This window comes from Psammomys obesus, unplaced genomic scaffold, assembly GCF_907164565.1.
Source record: "Psammomys obesus unplaced genomic scaffold, mPsaObe1.curated_primary_1811, whole genome shotgun sequence".
NCBI lineage: Eukaryota > Metazoa > Chordata > Mammalia > Rodentia > Muridae > Psammomys > Psammomys obesus.
In genome coordinates this window covers 28,283,605-28,305,772 of record NW_026593286.1, presented here as the reverse complement: position 1 = coordinate 28,305,772, position 22,168 = coordinate 28,283,605, and the positions used below count along the sequence as shown (strand labels likewise).

Below are 22,168 nucleotides of genomic sequence, written 5' to 3'. Positions count from 1 at the left end.
GAAACCAGTTGACATGAAAGCAGCAAATGGGAAAATGGTGTTTGCAAAAACTGAAAGCTTAGTGGGTTCTAAGAAGACTATAGAATAAAGTAGAGGTCAGCCATTATCCTGTGCGCCTAAAGATAACCACAGTGCCAGAATGCATCTTTGCCTTTAAGCACTTGAATAAGATTACACAATTCCAGAAAGATTGAGATAATTATGGCCCTACTTCTTCACGTTGGAGTGGCCTGTGGGGCCAAAGCTGTTAATAAGGTATAATAGTTGTGGGCAAGGATATTGGCTAGTTGCTTCACATTTTTCTGACCTGCAAAACCTAGTCCAAAGGGCCCCAGGGATTCAATAGGCTGAGAGGAATAAGGTTAATGTAAAAAGGCCCTGATCACCATCTACTCATACTATGTAATGATGTTCTGCAGTCTGAATCCTGCCTTCATTTCTCTCTTCCTGTGGAAACATACTCTTCTAAACTGGCCCCGGTTTCCTCATTTGGGAAGTCAGTCAAGTCTGTAGTGCTTATGAGTTAGTGCTATGGCTAAGCCTATGATATAGTACACATAGAGCAGCAGCTCCCAACCTGAGGGTCTGAACCCTATGGAGTCACATGTCAGAAATCCTGCATGTCAGATAGTTATGGTACAACTTGTAACAGTGGCAAGATTACAGTTATAAAGTAGCAATGGAATAATTTTACAGTTGGGTATCACCACCACCTGAGGAGCTATATTAAAGGGTCACAGCATTGGGAAGATTGGGAACCACTGGGATAGTTTCAGCTCAGTGTCTACCAAAGCCTTTAATAGGTGTTAACCAATGCAAATAATCTTACTGTTGACTCTATGTGTCCCCTCACACCAAAGCTGGGAAGGCCCACTCAGACTTTGCAAGACTAGCCAGGTCTTAGAATTCTCGCTTTGCAGAAACACTGTCTTTGTGCATCCCCCTACATCTGCTGTTTCTTCAACTTAGACACTAAGCTGATGGCTTCTTCCTTAGAACATGGGATTTGCACTATGGATTGGAAACTCTTTAATTTCTTTCTCCCGTTCAGTCAGTTTTACAGTTAGTGTCACGCGATTGATAATCATCCAGGTTCAGTGATCTCATCACTAAGCTTTTATTGCTGGCTCTGCAGGGCAGCTGATGATGATGGTAGAGGTTCTGGTGCAGTTGGGTGTTTTCTGTTACACTGTAGGTCTACAGCCATAATATGGTCTGCATGTTTTACCAACCCTTTGGCAGCAGGCTAACCAGTATCAGAGGGCTAGTAGCAATGGGAGATACCTCACAATGGTTGGACTCTGAAGGTTGTACACTGTCAGAACACACATAAAAAAACTGTTGACAGTAGTCATAAGACTGAATCCAAGGTCAAGCAGAAGAGAATATGGTCATCACAGTGGAACTGTTAGTACAAAGATTGGTAGAGCAATGAGATCTATGAATGACTCTAAAATACTCTCAAATGCTCTCTAATGCATCTCAAATAATCCAACCAGGAATGGTATGGAAAGAGAGTAACAGTAATGCCAGCAACGTTAACAACTAGTATGCTTACTGCTTGACATATGCTAGGCACCACGATACGTATTTAAATGGATTCTCTAATTTTATTCATTTTATTATGTCATTTTTTTTTTCAAAAGAGGGATTGTACATGACAGCAATTTCTAGGCTCAACTATTATGAGATAACCTGTACTTGCTGAATATAAAATCAGACTCCATAGCCTGTGCTCCGCTGCTCTACAGTACAGATTCTTTTCAGAACCTAGTTGTGTACCTGCAGTCAGGGGCTACTCTCTGCCATAGTCTTCCATGATGTTCAGCCTTCCTAGCAAGCTGCCGAAGTGTGCTGTATGTTTGAGGACAGCTGCTCTGTCTGTGGACGCCCACTCACTACTATTCTCCTCATTTCTAATGACAGCTCTTTTTGCAGAATTTATTCCGAGGGAAACTGAAACTGAGACAACTTCTTGGAAATTTAAGGCAAACATCTTTGCTTTTGCTTTTTGTTTTTTTTAAATGAGTAATAACCTCAGCTCCAGCAAATATTGGAGTGTAGTTTAATATGGGAATCTGTTGTGTAAGTGAGCAGCTCCTTACTTAAGCAGTTTCTGACAGTCCCGTTTCTTGCAGAGAGATTTCACTTTACATTTATGTAAATTGCCATTCTGACATGGGTCTGCTGAGTCAGACAATAACACCATTAAAATCCACTGGGCAGCATATCTGTGACTGATCTTAAACAGTAGGAGGCATCAATCGTCCATTTAGCCTTGTTGTGAATGGTTAGTATCCATTTGTCCTGTTTACCTCTTTCACGGTGCAGAATAGAGGCCTGAGCTTCATTCAACAAGGAACCGGATTAAGAGGAAGGAAATTGTGTTTTTCCATTCTTTTTCCCTGCTAGTCTGATAATCCACTGTTACCCTCAGAAAATTACCACCTGTTCCATGAATCTGGATTATGTCTTACAAATATTGTTTGGAGACTTTGTTCCTGTCCCGGTTGAAGAGGAACAAATGTAGACTGCAGTGTCCCTGGAGCAGGAAAGATGAGCACTGGGGACATCCATGTTAGCATCTGGCCCTAGGATTTTCCCTGAAATCAACAAAATATTTTTTTTCTACTGGAGCTCTGTCTTTGTCTCCCAGCCCTTAAGACCACTAATTGGTTCTCAAGGTATTTTTCCCTTAAGGGAAGGTGGATTGTTGAAAGCTAAACTACTTTGAAAAGTATGACCAAATTCTTTTGTGGATCCTGCATGCGTATTCTCCTGGGAACGTCTGTTGATATGAACAAAGGCTGGCCGGCTATGTGCCAGATGCATAATCTCAGAATGACTCTGATTCTAACTGAAGGCCTCGTGTCTCTGCTCTCACCTACCAGGCTACTGCTTTCGTGCCTCTCATTTCCTCTTCGAGTCATTTCTAATTAAAAAAGGCAAACCTCCATTTGCTACTAAAAGCTTGCAGCTACCTGGGTGCTCTTTGGGAAACATTCAAGTACTTGAGCTATTCTCAGAGCAAGCTGAATAAACTCTCCAAATACTTAACTAACTAAGAACATTGAACATACAGTGTAAAAAAAAAGATGCCCAAGAACAGTAAGGGGAAAGAAGAACCAATGCCCATGGAAGGAGAAATGGTTGAAGAAAGACCCCTGATGCCAGCCTCTGGCCTGCACATGTGCCTACATGAGCAAGCATACACGGGGATACTGGAACTCAGTCTTTTTGGTGTATTCACACATGCAATTCTCACACATAGACGCAGACCCAGACACACACACACACTTACACACTCACACACTCTCTCTCACACACACACAAAGTGTCAAGAGAAATGACATCCAGAAACGTGGCATCTGGAGTTCCTTTCAGAGTCCCCTAAGGCACCACTGCGAGCTGTACCGCATCATTCACAGAGTGCCATGGACCACACCAGCACCGGGCTGCTTCTCCGAGCACTGATGCTGATAGGCTCACCCAGTAGCACCTGTTACAAGCTTCTACTTTTATTTTAGTTTCTGTCATTCTTCCTGGGTATTTGCCCCCCCCCCAAAGCATATTGTGATTGCTTCTAGAAACAAAATATGCCAAATATAAAAATATGTGTTCACTTCTCTACACCCAAGAACCGCGACTAGGATGAAATTACAGTGTCCTTGAGGATGCTTTTCTCAAATTCATTCTTGTGCTTGGAATTTCAAGTGAAATGTGCTGTTGTTGCTATTAAGTAGAAAAAGTCAGTTTTACATTTGAAAATATATCCTTTTTTTCCAAATCTGTGTTAACATCTCACTTTGTATTTTCTCCAAGGTCGCTCAAAGTCTCTATAGTCACTTTGAAGACTCATTTGCTAAACATTTTCAAGTTCAATAGCTTTCGTTCGCTTTGCTTCTAATGAACTATCGTACATAAAACTCAAAATATTTTTATTTTATTATTTATTTTATATACGTATTGCTTATGCTTACCTAGATCGCCTTTTTTTCTAGAATCATTTTTAGAAAAGATACTTTTTTTTTTCTTAAATTTAGGGAATACATCAACACTGCCATACACATAAGACTTGCATGCAATGTATAGCACCAGTTCTTGCTGGCCCTTTTTACATTTGAATATGCTGATGTTAGGAGTGGAAGATACACTATTGAAGATCTGAAATAATAAGATAAAAATTTAAATTCAAGAGCTCTTTTTTTTTTTTTCTAACAGAAATGTTACATATCAGGTAGATGGCTTGATGGATTATGAAAGGACTCTTGTTTTAAACAGAGAGAATGCATTTAAGAATGTTACTCTGTACAAAATTAATTTAGCCCGGTTTGTGCTTAATAAATACTATTTGATGATGGTGATGTTAAGTAAAAGAAAAATGCTTGGCATAGCTAATTGCAAATGTATGCACCAAGAATATGAAATAGACAATCATTTAAGTAACTTGAGTCTGTGTGCTCAAGAAATGGGGTGATTCTTCTCAAAGATGTAGAATTTCATAAATATTCACCATTTCAGAGTGGAAATGAGAATATTAACTAATAAAAGTATTCACAACGATCAATTTCAAATGACTAAACTGAATTTAGGGGAAGACAGTCCACAGGAGTGGTAGATCCTGGAGTAAGGAGCAGCTGTGGATTCTGGGGTCTTTCCATGTTGTAGAGCATTTAGTGGTGTCCTGCCTTCTTCACAGAGTCTGCTCAGAGCTCCCAACCTGAGTAATTTTCACCTCCATTTCTGCCAGTATCTATAAATCGTGTGGCATATCTATAATTAATGAATCCAAAGGAAGATAAAAGGGACAGCTTTTAAAGGAGCTCTAATGTTAAATGATTTCTCCAACCCTCCATTTTTCTTAAAATTGATACATTTCCTACCAGCGGGAGGACTTTGAGGCGTCAGTGGTAGTTGGCTGCATTCTAGCTTGTACTGGGACAGAGGTCCAGGCAGTCTGGGTTGTGAGAAGCTACACTGTACTCTCAGCTGTAAGAACTGACAAGGGGTCCCCATTCACAGATGCACAACTACAAACTGGAACTGGAAAATGAACCAAGAGATTTGTAATCTACCTACCCAGTAAGAATTTTATGTTTAATAAAATTAAAAAGGAAATCACTAACTGAAAGTATAAGGAAAATGCTTGTCAGCCAGTTTTCCTTTAACGCATTGAAACTCTTAGCAGGCATTAACTAATGCGATCAAGCTTATCATTTGAGAATTTAGACACCAGGACTTTACAACGAGGCCAAGCCACGTATTTTCTAACATTGTACCGTCTCAGTTCAGCCTCCGTCATTGCTTTTCTTGCCAGTCTTTATCACTTCTGAATTTTTCATTTGTGCAAATACAAATAAAAAGCACATCTGGTCTGCACTGGGCAAGATTTGAAACTGTACATTCTGGATACACAGATCTCATTAAGCTTGAGAGCACATCTGATGCCATAGTCTTAAAGAAAAGGTAATCTATACAAATTGCTCTATCATGATGATGGTGCTTTGGACTTAAAATTAGTACCTATTTAAAAAAAATAGTTTATAATTTGGATGCCCTCCCTGGGGGCATGCAACTCGGAGCCAGTGAGCCCTTCGAGAAGAAGGGCCTGATGGGAAGTGTAAATTCACTAAGGATGTACCTGACAGGATGTGGAGCCTGCCTCTTTCTTTGTTTTCTCCCCGCTTTCCCACATACCCAGGCCATATTGTGTTGTCTTTCCCTTGGCATAACTGCTCCTGGAACAAAACCTGAAATTTTGCTAAAGCAGTTCATAGAAATTACATACCAATGTTGGGGATGTAACGAAACATGAGAACAACCTAGCTGAGTACCTCAGGTAGTTCTCATAGACCAAAACAAATAAACATATTTGCCACCCCAAAGAAACCAAAAACATAGAGAAGAAGAAAAAAAGTAAATACGGTAATTTTTTTTCAATGGGAAAGATCTCTGAGATTCTAATCTGCTTATGCATTCATGCAGAATATTCCTGATTCATGTATAACACATATTTCTTAACCAGATTTCTAAATCTGCTTTTCTAGGCCAAAGTAAATTAAGAGCACAAAATCCGGAAGGAGATAGGAAGGGATGGAAAGGGAGCTGGAATGACAGGAAACAGGAAAATGTAAAACAAGCACAGAATGTATTACCGTGCCACAGCCCAGTGGATAGTTCCGAGATTCTTAGTCAGGCCTTCACAAACGTTCTTGCTGCAAAAATGGTAAGCGTGGCTGTAGGAAGCTATGAGTTGTAGGGTTTTAATGTATGCCCCATATTTATCCGGAAGTTCTAAATGAAAAGGATTAGGCTACGTTTTGAAAGCATTCTATCAAAATGATCTTGAGTGTGTATGTCCCGATGCACAGACGAAGCTCCTTTGTTCCCTTAGAAACACTTCTGCATGCCACAGTTGCCAGGACCTTATTGACCTGCCCCATGCAAGTAAGTGGTGTTCAGATGCTAACTAAATCAATCCATCAAAAAGTTTACAATAGCTGAAAAGGTGAAGATGTGGCCGGTATACAAAAAGAATCAAGCCAGCCTGGGTTCATGAATTCTTCCTAGGTACAGCTGATAACTTACATGATTTCTTTGTTATAGGTGAAACTTCCCCCAGTCCCAATGTACCTGACTAAAAGATTTTTTTTTTTCAAGTGACTCAATTTAGCAACCACTCTCTTAGCCTCTGGAGTGAGTTAGGCAATCTACAAGAAACTGGAGACAGAGAATAATTTTCCTCATTCTACTATCTAGGAATGTAAGGATACTAAATTCAGCTTGTGAGAAACTAATTCCGTGAGGACAATAGACCAATACCCATAGTAACAGAAACAGCGTGAAAAGGAGGAGTTAGCTGTGCTGGAGATTAACTGTGAGAGCAAGATGGCTGCCAAGGCTTGCTAGAAAGGATAAGGAGCTATCACATAAGTGCAAAGGACTTTTGGACAGGCGGAGGGGCACTGGCAAAGCCATATACATCAGACAGTACCCTTGATGAGAGGGGTATCCCTTTTCCTTCAGCTGAGATGTGGATATCAAAAACATCTCACATGTATGAAGCAGTATAAAACGAGAACTGCAGACATACAGTGTGGCCCAGACTGCCTGCTTACTTGAGTCTTTTTCAAACTGTTGTTTCTAAGTAACTTTAAATGATAACACACTCGAATCGATTTCTTTTGCATTGATTTGTCTTACGTTTTGTTTGGTTTTTAAAAATACGATAGACAGGTGTTGTCCCAAGTAATTTTAGAGCCTTAAATAGGGCTCTTTGGGGGAAAATTGTCTCAATAATCAGGTGCCCACCTTGCCTGGAGTGTCTGCTGCTCCAGGGAATGTATGCTGTGAAGTCTGACTTTGGGGCTTGGGTCGTGGGTGTTGATAATATCCCAGGAGGCCTTACCAAGGGTCCTGTTAGAAACAAGCAGAGGCAGGAGCTAACATCTGGTCATGATTAATCCTCTCAACACCCTGGACTAACGTGGATTGGCCTTGGGCCCCAGCCAACTCTCCCTGGGAAAGCCAGCTCTCCCAGAATCTGCAGAGCCCCGCTCTTTGCCTAGGCTTTCTTAGTCTGTCCTTTGCACCCCTACAGTTTTCCGTAGAGGAGTTTTATAAAAACAGACCAACAGGAGTACACTGGGCTGTACAACGTCATCAGTTCGGAACAGAGGAAGTGGTCAAGAGTTGAGTACCAGGAGCTGAGCTAGGAGGTCACAGGGTCCCCTGGAAGTCAGTGCAGTGCTGCGGGAGGCACCCGAAATATCATGCAGCACACATGACGGTGCCTCATTACGAAGAATTATCTAGTCCAAATGTGCAACAGTGGAGAAACTCTGGTGCAGACATTTGCTTTGAAGAGACTAGGATCTGTAACTTTTATTAGGTTCTCAGAGAGGTCCAAGAACCCATATAGCTTAAGGATTATTAGCAAAGTGGCTGGAAACAAGACTCGAGAGTGACCCAGACCTGGCTCAGATCTACTCACAGAACATGACAACCAACAATGCATCCAGCTCCTCTCAACCTCAAAAAAAAAAAAAAAATAGTGTTATTGTAAGGTTTCAATTACCTCATGCATTGAGAGAGTTTAAGCATAATGACTACACAGTAGAAACTTATTAAGTTTTATTAATATTTTAGTGCCCTTAATCATTTCTAGAAATGTGACTTTGGAATCAAAATTGTATCACAGGAGCTCACACATATCCCCATCACTGGAAGGATGAGGCAGAAGGATTGCTGTGAATGTGAGGCTAGCCTGGGTTACATAGTGAGGCTCAAGTCAGCCTGTTCTACAAACTGAGACCTTATCTCAAAACAGAAAGAGAGGGGAGCTTAGAAGGGCTGGCTATGCTAAGACCCTTCTGAAATCAATTAATGAGACTGATCCTCTGCCTGTACATCCTTATGTAGTAGGAAGTAATATTTATATCCCAAGGTCATCGGAAGAATTGATTGGAAGAATTCACGTAAAATGCTTCCACAGATATTCTACAGAAGAGAAACGTAATACTATGCATCAGCTCACTGAGCCCTTGATCCCTTCTTTTATGATAAGTGGTTAGGGCTGATAACTTTCTAAGCCATTCCAGGCTCAGGCAAGAGAGAGACTTATATCTCATATACGTTTTTCATGTCCCCGTTAACGTATCCTTAGGAAGTCACTGTTTGTTTTTACTATCATTATTTTCCCCTCTTTTCAACATTGTTGTTTAAGGTTCTGCTGATAGTAAGATAGGAAAAAAAAGGGTTTTTTTTCTGTCTTTTAAATGATTTTATTATTGTTACTATAAGCACATGTATACATGAGTCCTACATATGTGTAAGCACATATGTCATGACACACATGTGGAGGCCAGAGGATAGCTTTGAGGAGTTAGTTCTCTTCTTCCACCTTTATGTGGGTTCCGGGAACCGAACTCATGTCATCAGGCTTACATGGGAAGTGCCTTTACTCTCTGAGCCATCTTGCAAACCCAAGATTTATTTCTTTGAAAAGTGCAAGCATGGCCCAGATTGTGATGAAGTAAGTATCCTAAAATCCCCAAGTAGCATCCTTGGATATTTGTACTCACTTTTATAAAGTCATGGGTTTTTACTCTGATGCCCAAATACCTATCTGAACATAAGGTTAATAGAAATTGATAGAAATATTAATTAATAGACACATATATAGGAAAATATTAGATAAAACTAATTTATTTGGTGAAATTACTTAAAAGTGAAAAGATATGCATGATTTTGAGGGATACATTTGGATTTGAGCAGTGAGTTCTTCGTTCAAGCAATTTTGTGTTAAATGATATCTAAGTAGGGCACTTGTAGTTAGAGGACAGATTTTTCCTCTTCCTCCAGTTTGCTCCCATGCTTACGCATCTCTTAAACCTTGCTGTGTCCATGCATTCTGTATATGTCCCTAGATTTCCGTTCCTCCCTCTTTCAGCAGACCACATTGTCTTCCCTGGCTTTGAGCGTCTTCTCTTGAAGCAGGACTCTTGTGGGGATCAATCACTATTTTCCACATAACTAGCACATTCCAGTGTATTCAGAGCTAGGACTGTTCTGTTCTTTTCCAACTTTGATCTTAACCAGCTGAGCCAGTCCTAATAGATACGGAAGTGCCTTCTCCTAATAGGTGTTAGATAAATGATGTCTTCTTGGAGCATTATATCATTCATCTGTAAATGGAAGGGGTTGGACAAGATGACCTCTGAGGACCTTTCTAAGCTCAAAGCTCCATGATGGTGTTCTAAATGTTAAGACAATATTGTCTTCCTGGTATTACCATTAATGAAATTACTCATCATTTATCTTATGAGCAAGAAGCACACACCAATAGCAACAGGACAGGCACTCCAGCAAACGAGAGTGCGTGGATTTTTATTGTGCCCACAGCTCTCTAGTGACATGAGATAAATGTGAATGTCTCAGGGGAAAAAAAAATCCAGTGGGTCACCTGACCTGTCTTTTTGTTTTGGACCTCGCTATAGTAAACATATCCTACTTGGACGTATTATAAATGGCTGAAACCTGGGGTGCAATTGGCACATGCTTTTATATACAACTGCTTTCTTCTCACATCTTTGCCATCATTGAATTCTCTCTCAAATTCCTTTGGTTTTTATTGTTTCTCTTCCTGCCGAGGTGCCCTTCCAGCTGACAGACCTCTACAGATCTTAATGCTGTCTCGTTTCCTGCTAACAGAGCCAGTATCCCTGTCCCGCTCTTCTCTCTCCTCATCTTTAAAATTTGCACATCAGCTTCCAGCCACATCAGGAGAATTTCAGTGACAAGATTCACCCCAGTGGTCCTCCTCCCATCGTATGACAAATTGGAATGGATCCAGCTGTGCTTCATTTCATGTGACTAAACCATTAAGGCTGTGCTTGTTTTACTCACTTCTACCGTTTCACGGAGGCTTAATCCCATTCTTCTATGAGCCCGATTCACAATTGGATAGGAGAAGAGAGATTTCTTTCTTGGTAAATTAGGGTAAAGGTTAAGTGAAGTTCCAAAGCCAGAGGGAGGAGGCATTAAGTTCCCATGAGGCAGGCGGGCCTCTGGACAGACAGTTTGTATCTGATTTTGCACGCTCTCTATTGATCCCATTGCTTTGCCATTCTCAATGCCCTTCTCAAGTGAGCATATGCTCCTTTGAGTGGCCTGTTCAATCCTGTGTGGCCAAGAACCCATCCACCAGGTAATGTGTAGGGCATCACATCTCCACATGCCCTCTGGACCAACGGCTCTCACCCCTTCTCTTCTGTGTTCGTTAGGGAACAATTCCTCTGACCACCTGCCCTTGTATTAATCAAAGGCTATCAGCTAGCCCATGGGTTTCTCTCTGAGGCTCAAAGGCTGGCTTCCAATCTTCACTGTGTCTGTTTTGATCATTTCTCAGGGAGGTTTTGTTTTTGTTATTCTCACTTTGGCATTTCATTCTGCTCATTTGAACTTCTTTCCCAGATACTTCTTTCTGCTAGAATTCTTTTACATTTATTTAGTCAAGGCACAGCGATAACTTAGAGAAGGTAGGCTATGGGGAGAGAGGGACTGAAGGGCTCAAATCCTGAGTGAGTCTCATCTGACACCATGCTATTATGACCCTAGGCTAGTTATACTTCCCGGATTCTGATTATTTTTGTGGGAAATTTTACAGAAACATTTATCTCTGTAACTTGTTGAGTCTGTGAGCATCCCAGAAAATACTTAATGAAAGAAGTCTCTGGAAAAGTACAGTAGTATGCGTACCTACTCCTGTTTCTGTTGAATGCATTGACGGCAGCATCAGGACAGGATTACTAATTGTATCTGAACCTTGTGGCTTCCTGAGTGTCAAGTAGCATAGGAGAGTCCCCAGTCACCAGCACCTGAAGCCCTGTTCTCCCTCAGTCTTCCCAAGTTGTCTGCCCTAATTGTGTTCCTGAAGAGGTGGTCTTCCAGTTTATCAGCAAATGTTAGAATGCCAGCCTATGGGAGGCTTCTGGCTGAAGATGGTTTCTGAGTGCATTGCCTTGCATGATGGAAAGAGGAGTCAGGCTGACCCTCCACACATCAGGGTCCCTGGTGCCTAGTAACAAATGGTGTTTCTTCTAGGAGATGCTGTATGCAAGTATTTATTAGCCTGAACATCCCAGGAAATAGCTTGACAATTCCCTTTGTCAAGCTTTGCTGCTAGAGGTATTAGGGTAAATTGGTGCTTCCCACACACATCTGTGTTCTTCTGAAGACTGGCTGATGAGCAGTGTTGTGCTTGAGTTGGAGAAAATTATGCAAGGAATTTGTTTGTTCCATCCAATAAAGCTAGCAGTGATATTAGGAAACACGTTATGCTTTCAAGTACATAACTTTTAAGCATGTCTCTCCAAGCCTGGAACAACCTGCTTTGGAGAGATGGCTACCGCCTTTGTTTCTTAACCTCTGTTCTCTGAACCCTAACTGTCTTTGCTAGAGCAAATGGCAGAGGTGTGCTACATTCATATGCTTGCCAGATAAAGACAAGAGGAACAAACATCACAAACGTTTAAATTAGTGCAGCTCTGGACTCTAAGCCTTCTAAAAATAATTCCTTTCACACAGATTGTTAGTAGTAACACACACACTGTTGTTAGAATTTGTGACTGCTTGAAAAGCTCCAGAACCTCTTCCGGCCATTGAAAATATATCATCCCTGAGAGCTGAAGTATACACTTCCAAATCTCTCATCTTCATACTTGAACTTTTCTCCAATCACCATGTCCTCACCATGCTTTCCGGTCTCACACTGTTTTCTCCCCTCTGTCTCAGGATGGCCGACTGCGAATGAATGACCAACTGATTGCTGTTAACGGGGAAGCCCTCCTGGGAAAGTCCAACCACGAAGCCATGGAAACACTGAGGAGGTCCATGTCCATGGAGGGAAACATCCGGGGCATGATCCAGTTGGTGATTCTGAGGAGGACAGAAAGACCACTGGAGGTGATTCTATTCTTGACTTTCCTGAACATTGCTCAAATGGCCACCAGAATATGCTGATTCCATCACACATGTGGTAGATTGACATTTGTTGAGTCTGTACTTGGGAAAATACGCCCCAGACAGACTGGTGGATATATGAAAGAAACAAATGGTTGTATATTTTAAATACGATGAAAATATGCATATAAAGTAAAGCATTTATCAAATATCACAGGTCTGTGTTTACAAGGGATTATACTAAAAAATCCTTAGGGTTCTGGACTTCTTAAAACTATTTTAGTATAATTTTGGTGGTCTATTATCAAGGCATATACCTTAGAAGGATTCTGATTGGATGAATATATATAGTGTTTAATGTGAAGATTATAATGAGATATTCAAATTCTATATTCCTCCCCTATAAACTACACTTATATAATACAAGCCTGAGATGTAGCTAAATTAAAGTTTGATCTTTTAAGCAAACTGCACACTTCATTTTATTAAATAAATAGAAGTCCTATTTCTTTTTAAATATTTGATCATAATTTTTAAATGTTGGGAAAGTGACATATGAACCTTGAGTATAAAATAATTCTTAAGTACTGACATAACTGGGCATTCCCTTTACACAAAACTAAAGAAAGCTGGTGTTAAAACAATATTTTATATTACATGTGAAGGATTAAGTGTTAAATATTCCTAAATGGAAAAAGAGTAAGTTCATAAAAATAAACAAAAATATCAGCACACCATGCATCATCATATTAGGATAGTCTCTGAGGCCAAGATGTGTTTCTGTACTGGAGCTGCATATAAAGTAAGAGTATATACTACTTAGAAAAACAATAGCAAACATTAGTTTCAGTAGTAAGTTCAACCAAAATTTAAAACTGAAAGAGCACCAAAAGGAAATATAGGTCAGTGGGACTCCTTGTATTGTATATGGATTACTTGAGTAAAAATCCTCAATTTGCTGTTTCCTGACAGTGAAAATACGCAGCTAATGTGAGTGCTGAATGTGTAGAAGACAGACAGAAGTACCTGTTTTATCCACTATTTGAATCTCATTTCTCTGAATGTGATAGGCTCCCAAAAAATGTTGCTAAATGAATGAAAAGCTGCATATGAAACCTACTTCATCCGAAAGATGGGGTCTTGAGTGGTGAAATGATAGACCATTTTCCTTTGCTGTATTATCAGCTATTGGTAAAGAGTAACTGTACCTTTTATGCTCTTTTGTACATAACCTTGTAGATGTTAAATAAATGTAAATTGGCCAATTACTGGAGACTATATATAATGAATGAGCTTGTTTTCCACAAGTGCATCTGCTTAAGTGACAGAGTCTTCATGAATATTTAATGGGCTTCACTTACTATGTACATAGTTTGAGTGCCCCGTTCTACTGATTCCTAAAGAGAAGAGGCTCTGTCTGGTGCAATTTGGTCCTTCCTATAGAGTCCTGAGATGCAAGGAACCCACTTAGTGGAAAGTGATGTGAAGGACATCATAGGGAAGGTCTCAGTCGTATCTTCTTATATATCTGCATATTATAGCTACCTTTAATTTATTTCCTTTAACAAAGATACTTCAACTAAGAGAAAAGAATGGGAAATGCTCTAGGGTGCCATGTTCATGCAGAGGCCAAAAGCCTAAACAAAAAGAGACAAGAACGTGTATGGATCTAATAGACATAGAGATGTGTTTATTTTTCCTCATTCCATATCTCAGTCGAAAACACATGTGAATGGCAGTAGATAGATGTAATGTTCCAGCTCAGGGACGAGGGGTAGCTTGCTGTCAGGCTTTTTCTTTAGTGAGGTATTTTCATCTTTCCTTCCACAATCTGGAGTGGAATGGGGCTGGCATTATCCCAGCAGAAGAAAGTGTTACCTTTCATTACCCATCCTCATGTGTGTCTCGTTCATATTGTTCACCAGGGAATTGATCAGGAATAGGAACTGTTAGAAACAGCCATTTTTATGAGGACATTTAAACAAGATCCATTTTCTTTCCCTAATATTTACATGCTTTCCATGGGGAATGAGCAGGCACTTGACTCAGCAATTGAGAATCTTTGTGGTAGCCATGAAGATTAAAGAGCATTATTCCTCATAAAGACAGAAGCCTAATGTACAGCTTATCTTTATTAAATTAAAAAAAAATCAGCTCTCTGATCTCCCGACTCTGCTACACTGTGTCGGCATAGACTGTGCACACCTGCTTTTCCATCTATTCTCCCACAGAGTAGCAAGTACCCTCTGGTCCATAGAAAAGCATCCATAACCCAGAGGAGGTCTGTGCACTGCTCAGACATCAGGGCAAATCAATTAGTTAGCTTTGGCAAGAATGCCAACATAATTGCTGGAACATTAGGCTGATATTGAAAAGAAATGAAGATGCTACTTAAGAAAAGTCAAAATATAAAGTTGTTGGGTTTTTTTCCCCCATATTACCCAGTTGCACAAGATAGGTAAACAGTTTTGATGAGAACCTCAGGAAGAATACATAATGAGCCCGTGAGTGAATCAGAATCATTTTGAACAGAAGCATGTTTTTCAAAGGATGAGTTTCAGGTTGAATCGTGATTCGGTTTGCGCCTAGAGACTTGGTATTTAAAAAAATGGGTTATGACCTGGTTTTGTTTTCCCCTTTCCCAAAACATTTTCCTCTCCTCTGCAGCTCATCTTCACAGAGGCAGAACATGTTTAAAAATCCATTATATTTTTTATTGGCTGGGACACTAATGGAGGCCTCCACGACAGCTCTATTTTACAGGCTGGGTGCTTTAATTAGGCCGGTTACTGATCAGTTGTTGGGATATTGATTGTGTCATTTATCAAAGAGCTAGGAAAGCAGAAAAAAATTTGTTTTTGTTCTTGTTGTTATTGTTAAGTGAAAACACAAGGCAATGCAAGGCGAGTCCTACCTCTCCTGCCCACCGGGGACTCCAGCTTTAACGTAAGAGTCACTGGTCTCTCATACCTGTTTTGGTTGGACTGGCAGTACTGCAGCCAAGGGCAACATGCTAAGTGTGAGAAAACTGCTAGAACCTGCCACAAGAAGCCAATAGCCCTCTGCAGCTGAACACATTTTAATTATTTAGCATACAGAATAGAAGTGAATGCTTCAAATATTTTGTTTAGCTAGATACTGAGGGTTTTTTTTTTTTTTTTGTAACTAAAGAAGAAAAAGTAAAATCAAACGCATTGTCTCAGCCAAATGCTTTCCTGGAGGAGGGAGCTGGGGAGTAGATCTGTGTTTGTGACATGTGCCTCTCACAAATGGCCAAGGAAAGAGCGATGGAATGACTTCCAAATCATTTGTTTCCCTGAAATCTGTTAGGGAGACAAATAATAGGAACAAGAGCACCAGACAGCTCGCTATGCCACAATTCGCTTGAAATCGTAACTGAGTTACTGTCACGGGCCTGCCTCCTGTTACCTCCTCAGCACCTGGGGAGGGTGGTGTGTGTGGGGGGTGTTATTCTGGATACAGCAGTTCACAGAAAACTGTGAATTTGTTTACAGAATGTCAGAATCCAAACAGGAAAGAGAAATGCAGAAGGAAAAAAAAAAAAAGACTCCAGAGAGAACCACTGTCCGACCCTGTCACAGCCATTTACTTTAGCATCTGGCCAAAGGCCTGGGGTCCACTGTGGGACACAACCATGGCATTCTGGTGACAAATAGTGCTTGGGTTCTGACTTGTCCTAGAGCATATGCACTTAGCTGAGGGAAAGAGAGTGGCAGAGGGAGAGAGGAACCAGCTGGTTGGCAGAGAAACACCCTTGGCATGAACTGTATTCTCATATTGACACTGCCACAAGCTGTACTCCCAGATGGAAGAAAATTTGAAAGAAGGCAGTTGTAAGCGAGGGAAAGAATAATAAAGTAAATCCTCTTTTTGTGTTGGCTATCAGCACTCATAATCCTTAACACTACATTGTCCGTGCTGTCTATTTTGTACTGAAGGATGTTTGAACTGCTGGGGACATTTTTATTTTCCGCTATTGAAGATATACATGTCCGAGTTGGAATGTAGTTTTAAAATGTCACTTTTTGTTTCTGTCCCTTAGGAGCTCCCGGAATGCAGGGCCCTTTCCAGACCATGCTTTGACAACTGTCAAGAAGCTCTGAACACCTCCAGGCGAAATGATGGCAGTATACTATATCCGTTTGGCACCTACAGTCCACGAGATAAAAGGAAAGGTAAACTCTGTCCATTTCCATTCTCTTCAATTAATACACAAAACTACGAAAAAAAAAAAAAAGGCTTTCGCTGAGAAGGAGGAAAAAGTATCAGGGACAAAGAAAAAGTTAATTAGGCAAAGTGCAGACTTTGTCACTCAGAGCCATGAGCTCTGAGGGTGGGTGAGAGCGCTGAGTCAGAACTTGTGAATCAGATTCCTGGCAAGGCCTCCAGTTTAAGTGACAGTTTCTGTGCTTGCTGCCCCAAACATGAGGATTTTATATAAAACAAACCACGACTACAGAATCAAAGATGGCAAACTGTGAGGTTTTTGAAGATCTTTTTAATCATTGGAAGTTACCAAGTCACTTTAAAAATCTCATGGATTTACATGAAACCACAAAATGGCCATGATGTGACTCCAAGCTTTGTGCTTGGTCCTACGATGAATGTGATAAATAGTGGAACAGCACAGCTTGGGGCCGTCGACATGGCAGCTGGACTGTTCTCATTGTTGTATAGCACGCTCTCTTATTACTGGAATGGATCACATTTCAAGTAGACTCCTGGGTTTTCTCCATTGTTCTTTGAAGCTTACACTCCAGGTCACCAAGAAACTTGTTTTATCTCCCTGCATCTCCTTTCTTTAATAGCTTTTACTTTTTATATTGCAAAAGCAATACATACATATTCATTGTAGAAATTTTAGAGGAAAGCATTAAAAAGAAAATTTAATATTACTCATCCCTCTATCTATCATAGCTCCTAATCAATAACATTTTATGTAGGTCTTTCAAGTCCTCTCTTCATGCAAATCTGTATACATAAAATAAAATGTACTATAGGTAATTTCTAAGATTTTTTTTCTCATTTGATAACACATAATGAACGTCTTATGTATCCCTGATATTCGATAGTCTGGTTTGCAGAGGTGGCATGGTCTTCTGTTTAGTGGAGGTAATACGCATTATACCATCAACTCTGTACTTTAGACATTTAAGGTGTCTCCAAACCATAATAACGCAGGAAGAACCCCCAAACGGAAACCTGAGATTTCTTGAACATTAAACTATTTCATCTGAATAAGATGTTAAGGACAGGGATTCCTCTGAAAATTTTTCATTTTAAGTATTTCTTGTTTGTTAGCTACCATGTTAAGCAATTTACATTCAAATTCAAAGTGGATCGTATAATTAGCCTCATTTTACAGGTGATGAAATAGAAGGCCTGGGAGAATAAACAATTTACCTAAGATTATGCATACTTGATATACCTAGAGCTTGGATTCGATTCCTGTCCCTGGCTCATCTCACCCACAGCAAAGGGCCTGCCTTGTACTGGGTCCTAGAAACCATTGAAGTCCTTCTACTACTTCTAAGAAGGCCTATGAAATGCTGACTTTCCCTCGTAAGCAGATAAAAAGAATTACTCAGTGCATATTGGCTTCCCTTAAGTAAATTGTGTGTTCTTGACAGTTCTTAGACTTTCAGTGCACTATCAACAAAGCATGGAAGGAACAGAATTTTTCTGCAGAACATAGAAGCACCCTTAGAACTTTATGTTTTGTATCTGCATTGAAAAAGCGAGTCCTTGGAGCACAAGGGACCAAAATCTAAAACAGATTTGGATAGAGAAGTTTTCATTCCAGTGAAAAGATATCAACAATAACAACAACCAAACCAAAAATCCCACCAAGCAGCAACATGCCAGGATCCTGCTTCATTTCCAACGCTGACTTTACAGCTCTTTCAAGACCTTGCCCATCTGTGCTAGAAATTTATCGGTAATGCCCACTCTGGAGCAGTGTGGTACTCCAAGACAATAATGGAGGGAGAAGAGGCTAGATCCCAGAGGCTCACTCTTAAGCCTCTTAGACAACTAACCACTGTTTGCTCAAAGAAAGTAAAAAGCCTGTCTATTGTTAGGTCCCTTTGTGTTTGTACTACATCACCAGATAGCCAAAATTCGGCTTCTCATAGCATGGCCAATTGCACTTTCAGCTAGGGGCTGGCCTTTAGGCTTACTCTTCACGTAAGCCGACTGACTTAGAGATTTTCATGAACATAGTAGAATTAAAGTAGCACCATGCTTCTTTCATTAAGTCCATTGCCTCACTTCAAGTCTTAACATTTTGCACTTTGAGAAATTCCAAGAAGCCCCGAGTTTCCTAGACAGCAGAGGTGCTACACGCCAAGAGGACCTTTGACCTGTAGTAGTGGCCTCATCACAACTGACTTTTAAGGGCCTCTTTGAGCAGAACAAGATTAATTTGACAAAATGTAATTTCTAGGGAGGAGAGAAGCTGGGGCAGGCAAAACATTAATTTTCCTCTTTCCCCTTTTTCTTTTCTTCGTATGTTTAAGACTCCAGTGTTGATATTCTGTGTTCCATCTACTTTTATAATAATAGTACAAACCACCCACAGTGTGATCAGTATTTTATTTTATTTTTCCTTCAAGCTGTTACACACAAAAGGAATTGTTAGAATAACATTCGTGAAATTATAACGCCAGAAAATTCACATTCATGTTGTAAGATTGTTAGCTGAGCCTCCTGTGGAAGAAGTGTGGTGTTACAGGACAGCAAGCAACAAGCCTGGAGGCTGTGCCCCTGGGGTGTGTCCCTGGGGCTTTCTGCAAGCTAGTTAGGCATCTGAATAGCCATAAGGTACACCAACACTGTGTTTCCTGAAGACTTTTCCTGATGGACGGAGCCTCAGTACAGTCTGCCTCTAGTTGTGATCTCTCTCTTCTTGCTCTCCTCACCTTTGCACCCTTTACCTCAGGTGACATCTAGTCACACATTGTCTAAATCCTTTTATTCATCCACGGAGTTGGGTCTTTCTTCTTTACCTCAAATCAGACATTTCCATTATGTGCCGTGTCCCACTGCATCCATAGTTCCTGGAAGGTTCTGGAGAAACAATGAAATTCTCCTAATGTTTATCTTTGTAGGAGCCAAAGTGGGTCCATCACTTTGTAGCAGGAGGCACTCTGCAATGTTGACCAGAAATTGAATTCTCCTTCTCAGTTTGACTACTGTTGACTGATAGAAATTTTGGTGTCAAATACTATCAGGAAAGCAGAGGCATGTGCAATGCTGCAACACTATTATTGCCCTCAAGAAGACTCCAAAATTGGGCCTGGAGGGATGGTTCAGCCATTAAGATCTTTGGCCGCTCTTCCAGAGGACCTAGTCTCGATTCCCGGCATCTACATAACACGTTACAACTGTCGGTACCTACATTTCCAGGGGATCTGAACCCTCTTCTGTCCTCGTAGAGCACAGACATAAATGCACACAAAATCAAATCAATAAATTTAAAAAAGAAAAGAGTCTAAGGCAGGATCATCAAGCTCTACACCTGGCCACTGTGCAAAACCATTGTAGCACAAAAACAACTATTGTTTCAGTGCACAAACGAAAAGGTACGGCTATTTTCAACAAAATTTTACTTAAAGGCCAAATTGTGAGCTAATTTCAGACCAGGGACATATTTTTTTCTTACCTTATTTAAAGCCATAATTTCACCTATCCATCTCTCAACTGTTCTTCACTCTATGGATCCTACAAAACAAAACACAAAATCTGATAATTAAAGAAGGTCATTTAGCCAACAATAACTTAGTGACAAAAAGAAACATTGTCAATATTCACAGCTGTGTGTGTGTGTATTAGGAAGGCACCTCATACAGTCAATAAAATTCAGAAATATTATTGGTATGAGATTAGAATTCTACACTCATATTCTCGATACAAAGCTTAACAATGGTGTCAGGCTCAAGAGAACAAAAGTCCACAAGGCCTGAGTATGTTGCATTCAGAGTCAACCAATGTGATATTTGCCTCTGCTCTGCTGAATATGCTAAGAAAAACAGCTGGGACCTAAGAATACAATAAAAGTTAAAGTAACTGCCATTAGAAGGCTCTAAAGGACACGAGGCTTCAGAAGTGACAAAGGAAAAGACAAGAAATTACCATCAGTCTAGTTAGAAAAATGTTGATCAATAGACTACAGCTTGATAGGCCAATAAATAGCTGTCTCCCCCAAAACAGAATGTGATAGATGTGATAAAGGACTTATTTTATGTTATTCATACATAAATCTAAATGTTAGTGGGTAAAAACAGACATCATGGAACATGGCAGCTTGATGATTAAGGCCCATATAGAGGCTCATTCTTATAACATATCACAAGCTTAGGGCAGGGGAGGACAGCAGACATACACTCAGAACTTCTGAGACAGGCAATGGCATTTCACCATAGCAACTTACATCCCATTTGCAAGAACTAGTCTGGGGCACAGAGGGCTGGGAAATGGCACACAGATGTTTGCCAAGTAAACATTATCCCCTTGTCATAAAAGCAGTTGGAACCCGAGGTGACAGTGAAGGCTTCATAGAGGAGGTGAAATTTCAAGGAACCTTGGAAACAGGGTAAGACTCTTACAGATAAGACAGATGTTCCAGTCATTAGCAGCTGAGGGAGGTGAGCCCAGGGCTGTGGTCAGGGCATAGCATGCGTTCTTGCATGGCCAAGTAGGAGATGAAGTCCACTGCTAAGGGCTTAGACTTTTATTCTGTGAACTTAGTTTGAACTAATAAGATAGAGGATTGTGTCTATATTTACCACCTGCATGGGGATGGATTGAGATTGCAGCTAAAAAGATCCAGGCCAGTAGAAGAGAGGACTCAGTCTGCCCCTGTTCCTATTTACGGGGTAGACTTTCCACTTTGTGTCTGCAAGTCTCTCTCTGTCTGACTGCCACCACCATTGTCTGTGGTGGAAGTCCACAGAACACTGCTGGTCACCTTGTCTTATCCTGTTTTGTTACTCCAGAGCCAGTGGCTAGGTTTCCTGCTTCCTAGGAGTATGTCCCCAGCCCCTCCATTCCAGAATATTTCCTGGAGCAGAGTTGGAGCAATTCTTCACTGGGTGTATTTGGTTGAGTTTCCCACAAAACCAGAGCAAATAGTAATTTTTATAAATAAATAAATAGATGATAGATAGATAGATAGATAGATAGATAGATAGATAGATAGATAGATAGATAGATAGATAGATAAAGGAATCACCTAACATGGTTATGAAGACTGACAAACCACACAATCTTCAGGTGAACCAATAAGCTGGGACCCAGAAGAACTCCTCCATAGAGGAGGAATCTAACATCCAGAACAAGTAAGTATGTTGGTAAGGTTCTCATCTATAGCCCAGCAGGCCTGAGGACCCAGAAGAGCTGATATTTCAGTTCAAAGCAAAATACACCAGAAACTGGTTTGAACATATCCAAGCAAGGGGAATTCTCTCCTATTCAGGGAAGGCCTGGCATTGTTCTACACAGCCTTCAAGATGGCATAAGAACCACCTGCCACGGCTGGAGAGATCATTCCACAATTAAGAGCACTTACCATGATTGAATCAGATACAGGTTTGGGTCTCAGGCCCATATGGTAGTTCAAAACCACCCACAATTTTATCCAGGAGATCCAACACCATCTGACCTCTGAAGACATCAGCAAGGCACA

The 22,168-nt window shown here is 40.6% G+C and overlaps 1 protein-coding gene across 1 annotated transcript in view; it reads left to right on the top strand.

Annotated features, from left to right (window-relative positions):
- Pard3b (par-3 family cell polarity regulator beta) overlaps positions 1–22,168 on the top strand; it is a 517,239-nt gene that overhangs the window by 113,642 nt on the left and 381,429 nt on the right. Inside the window, exons 10-11 of the mRNA XM_055616796.1 lie at positions 12,295–12,465; positions 16,526–16,658. Coding sequence (XP_055472771.1) covers positions 12,295–12,465; positions 16,526–16,658 — 304 coding nt within the window. The remainder of the gene's footprint in view (positions 1–12,294; positions 12,466–16,525; positions 16,659–22,168) is intronic.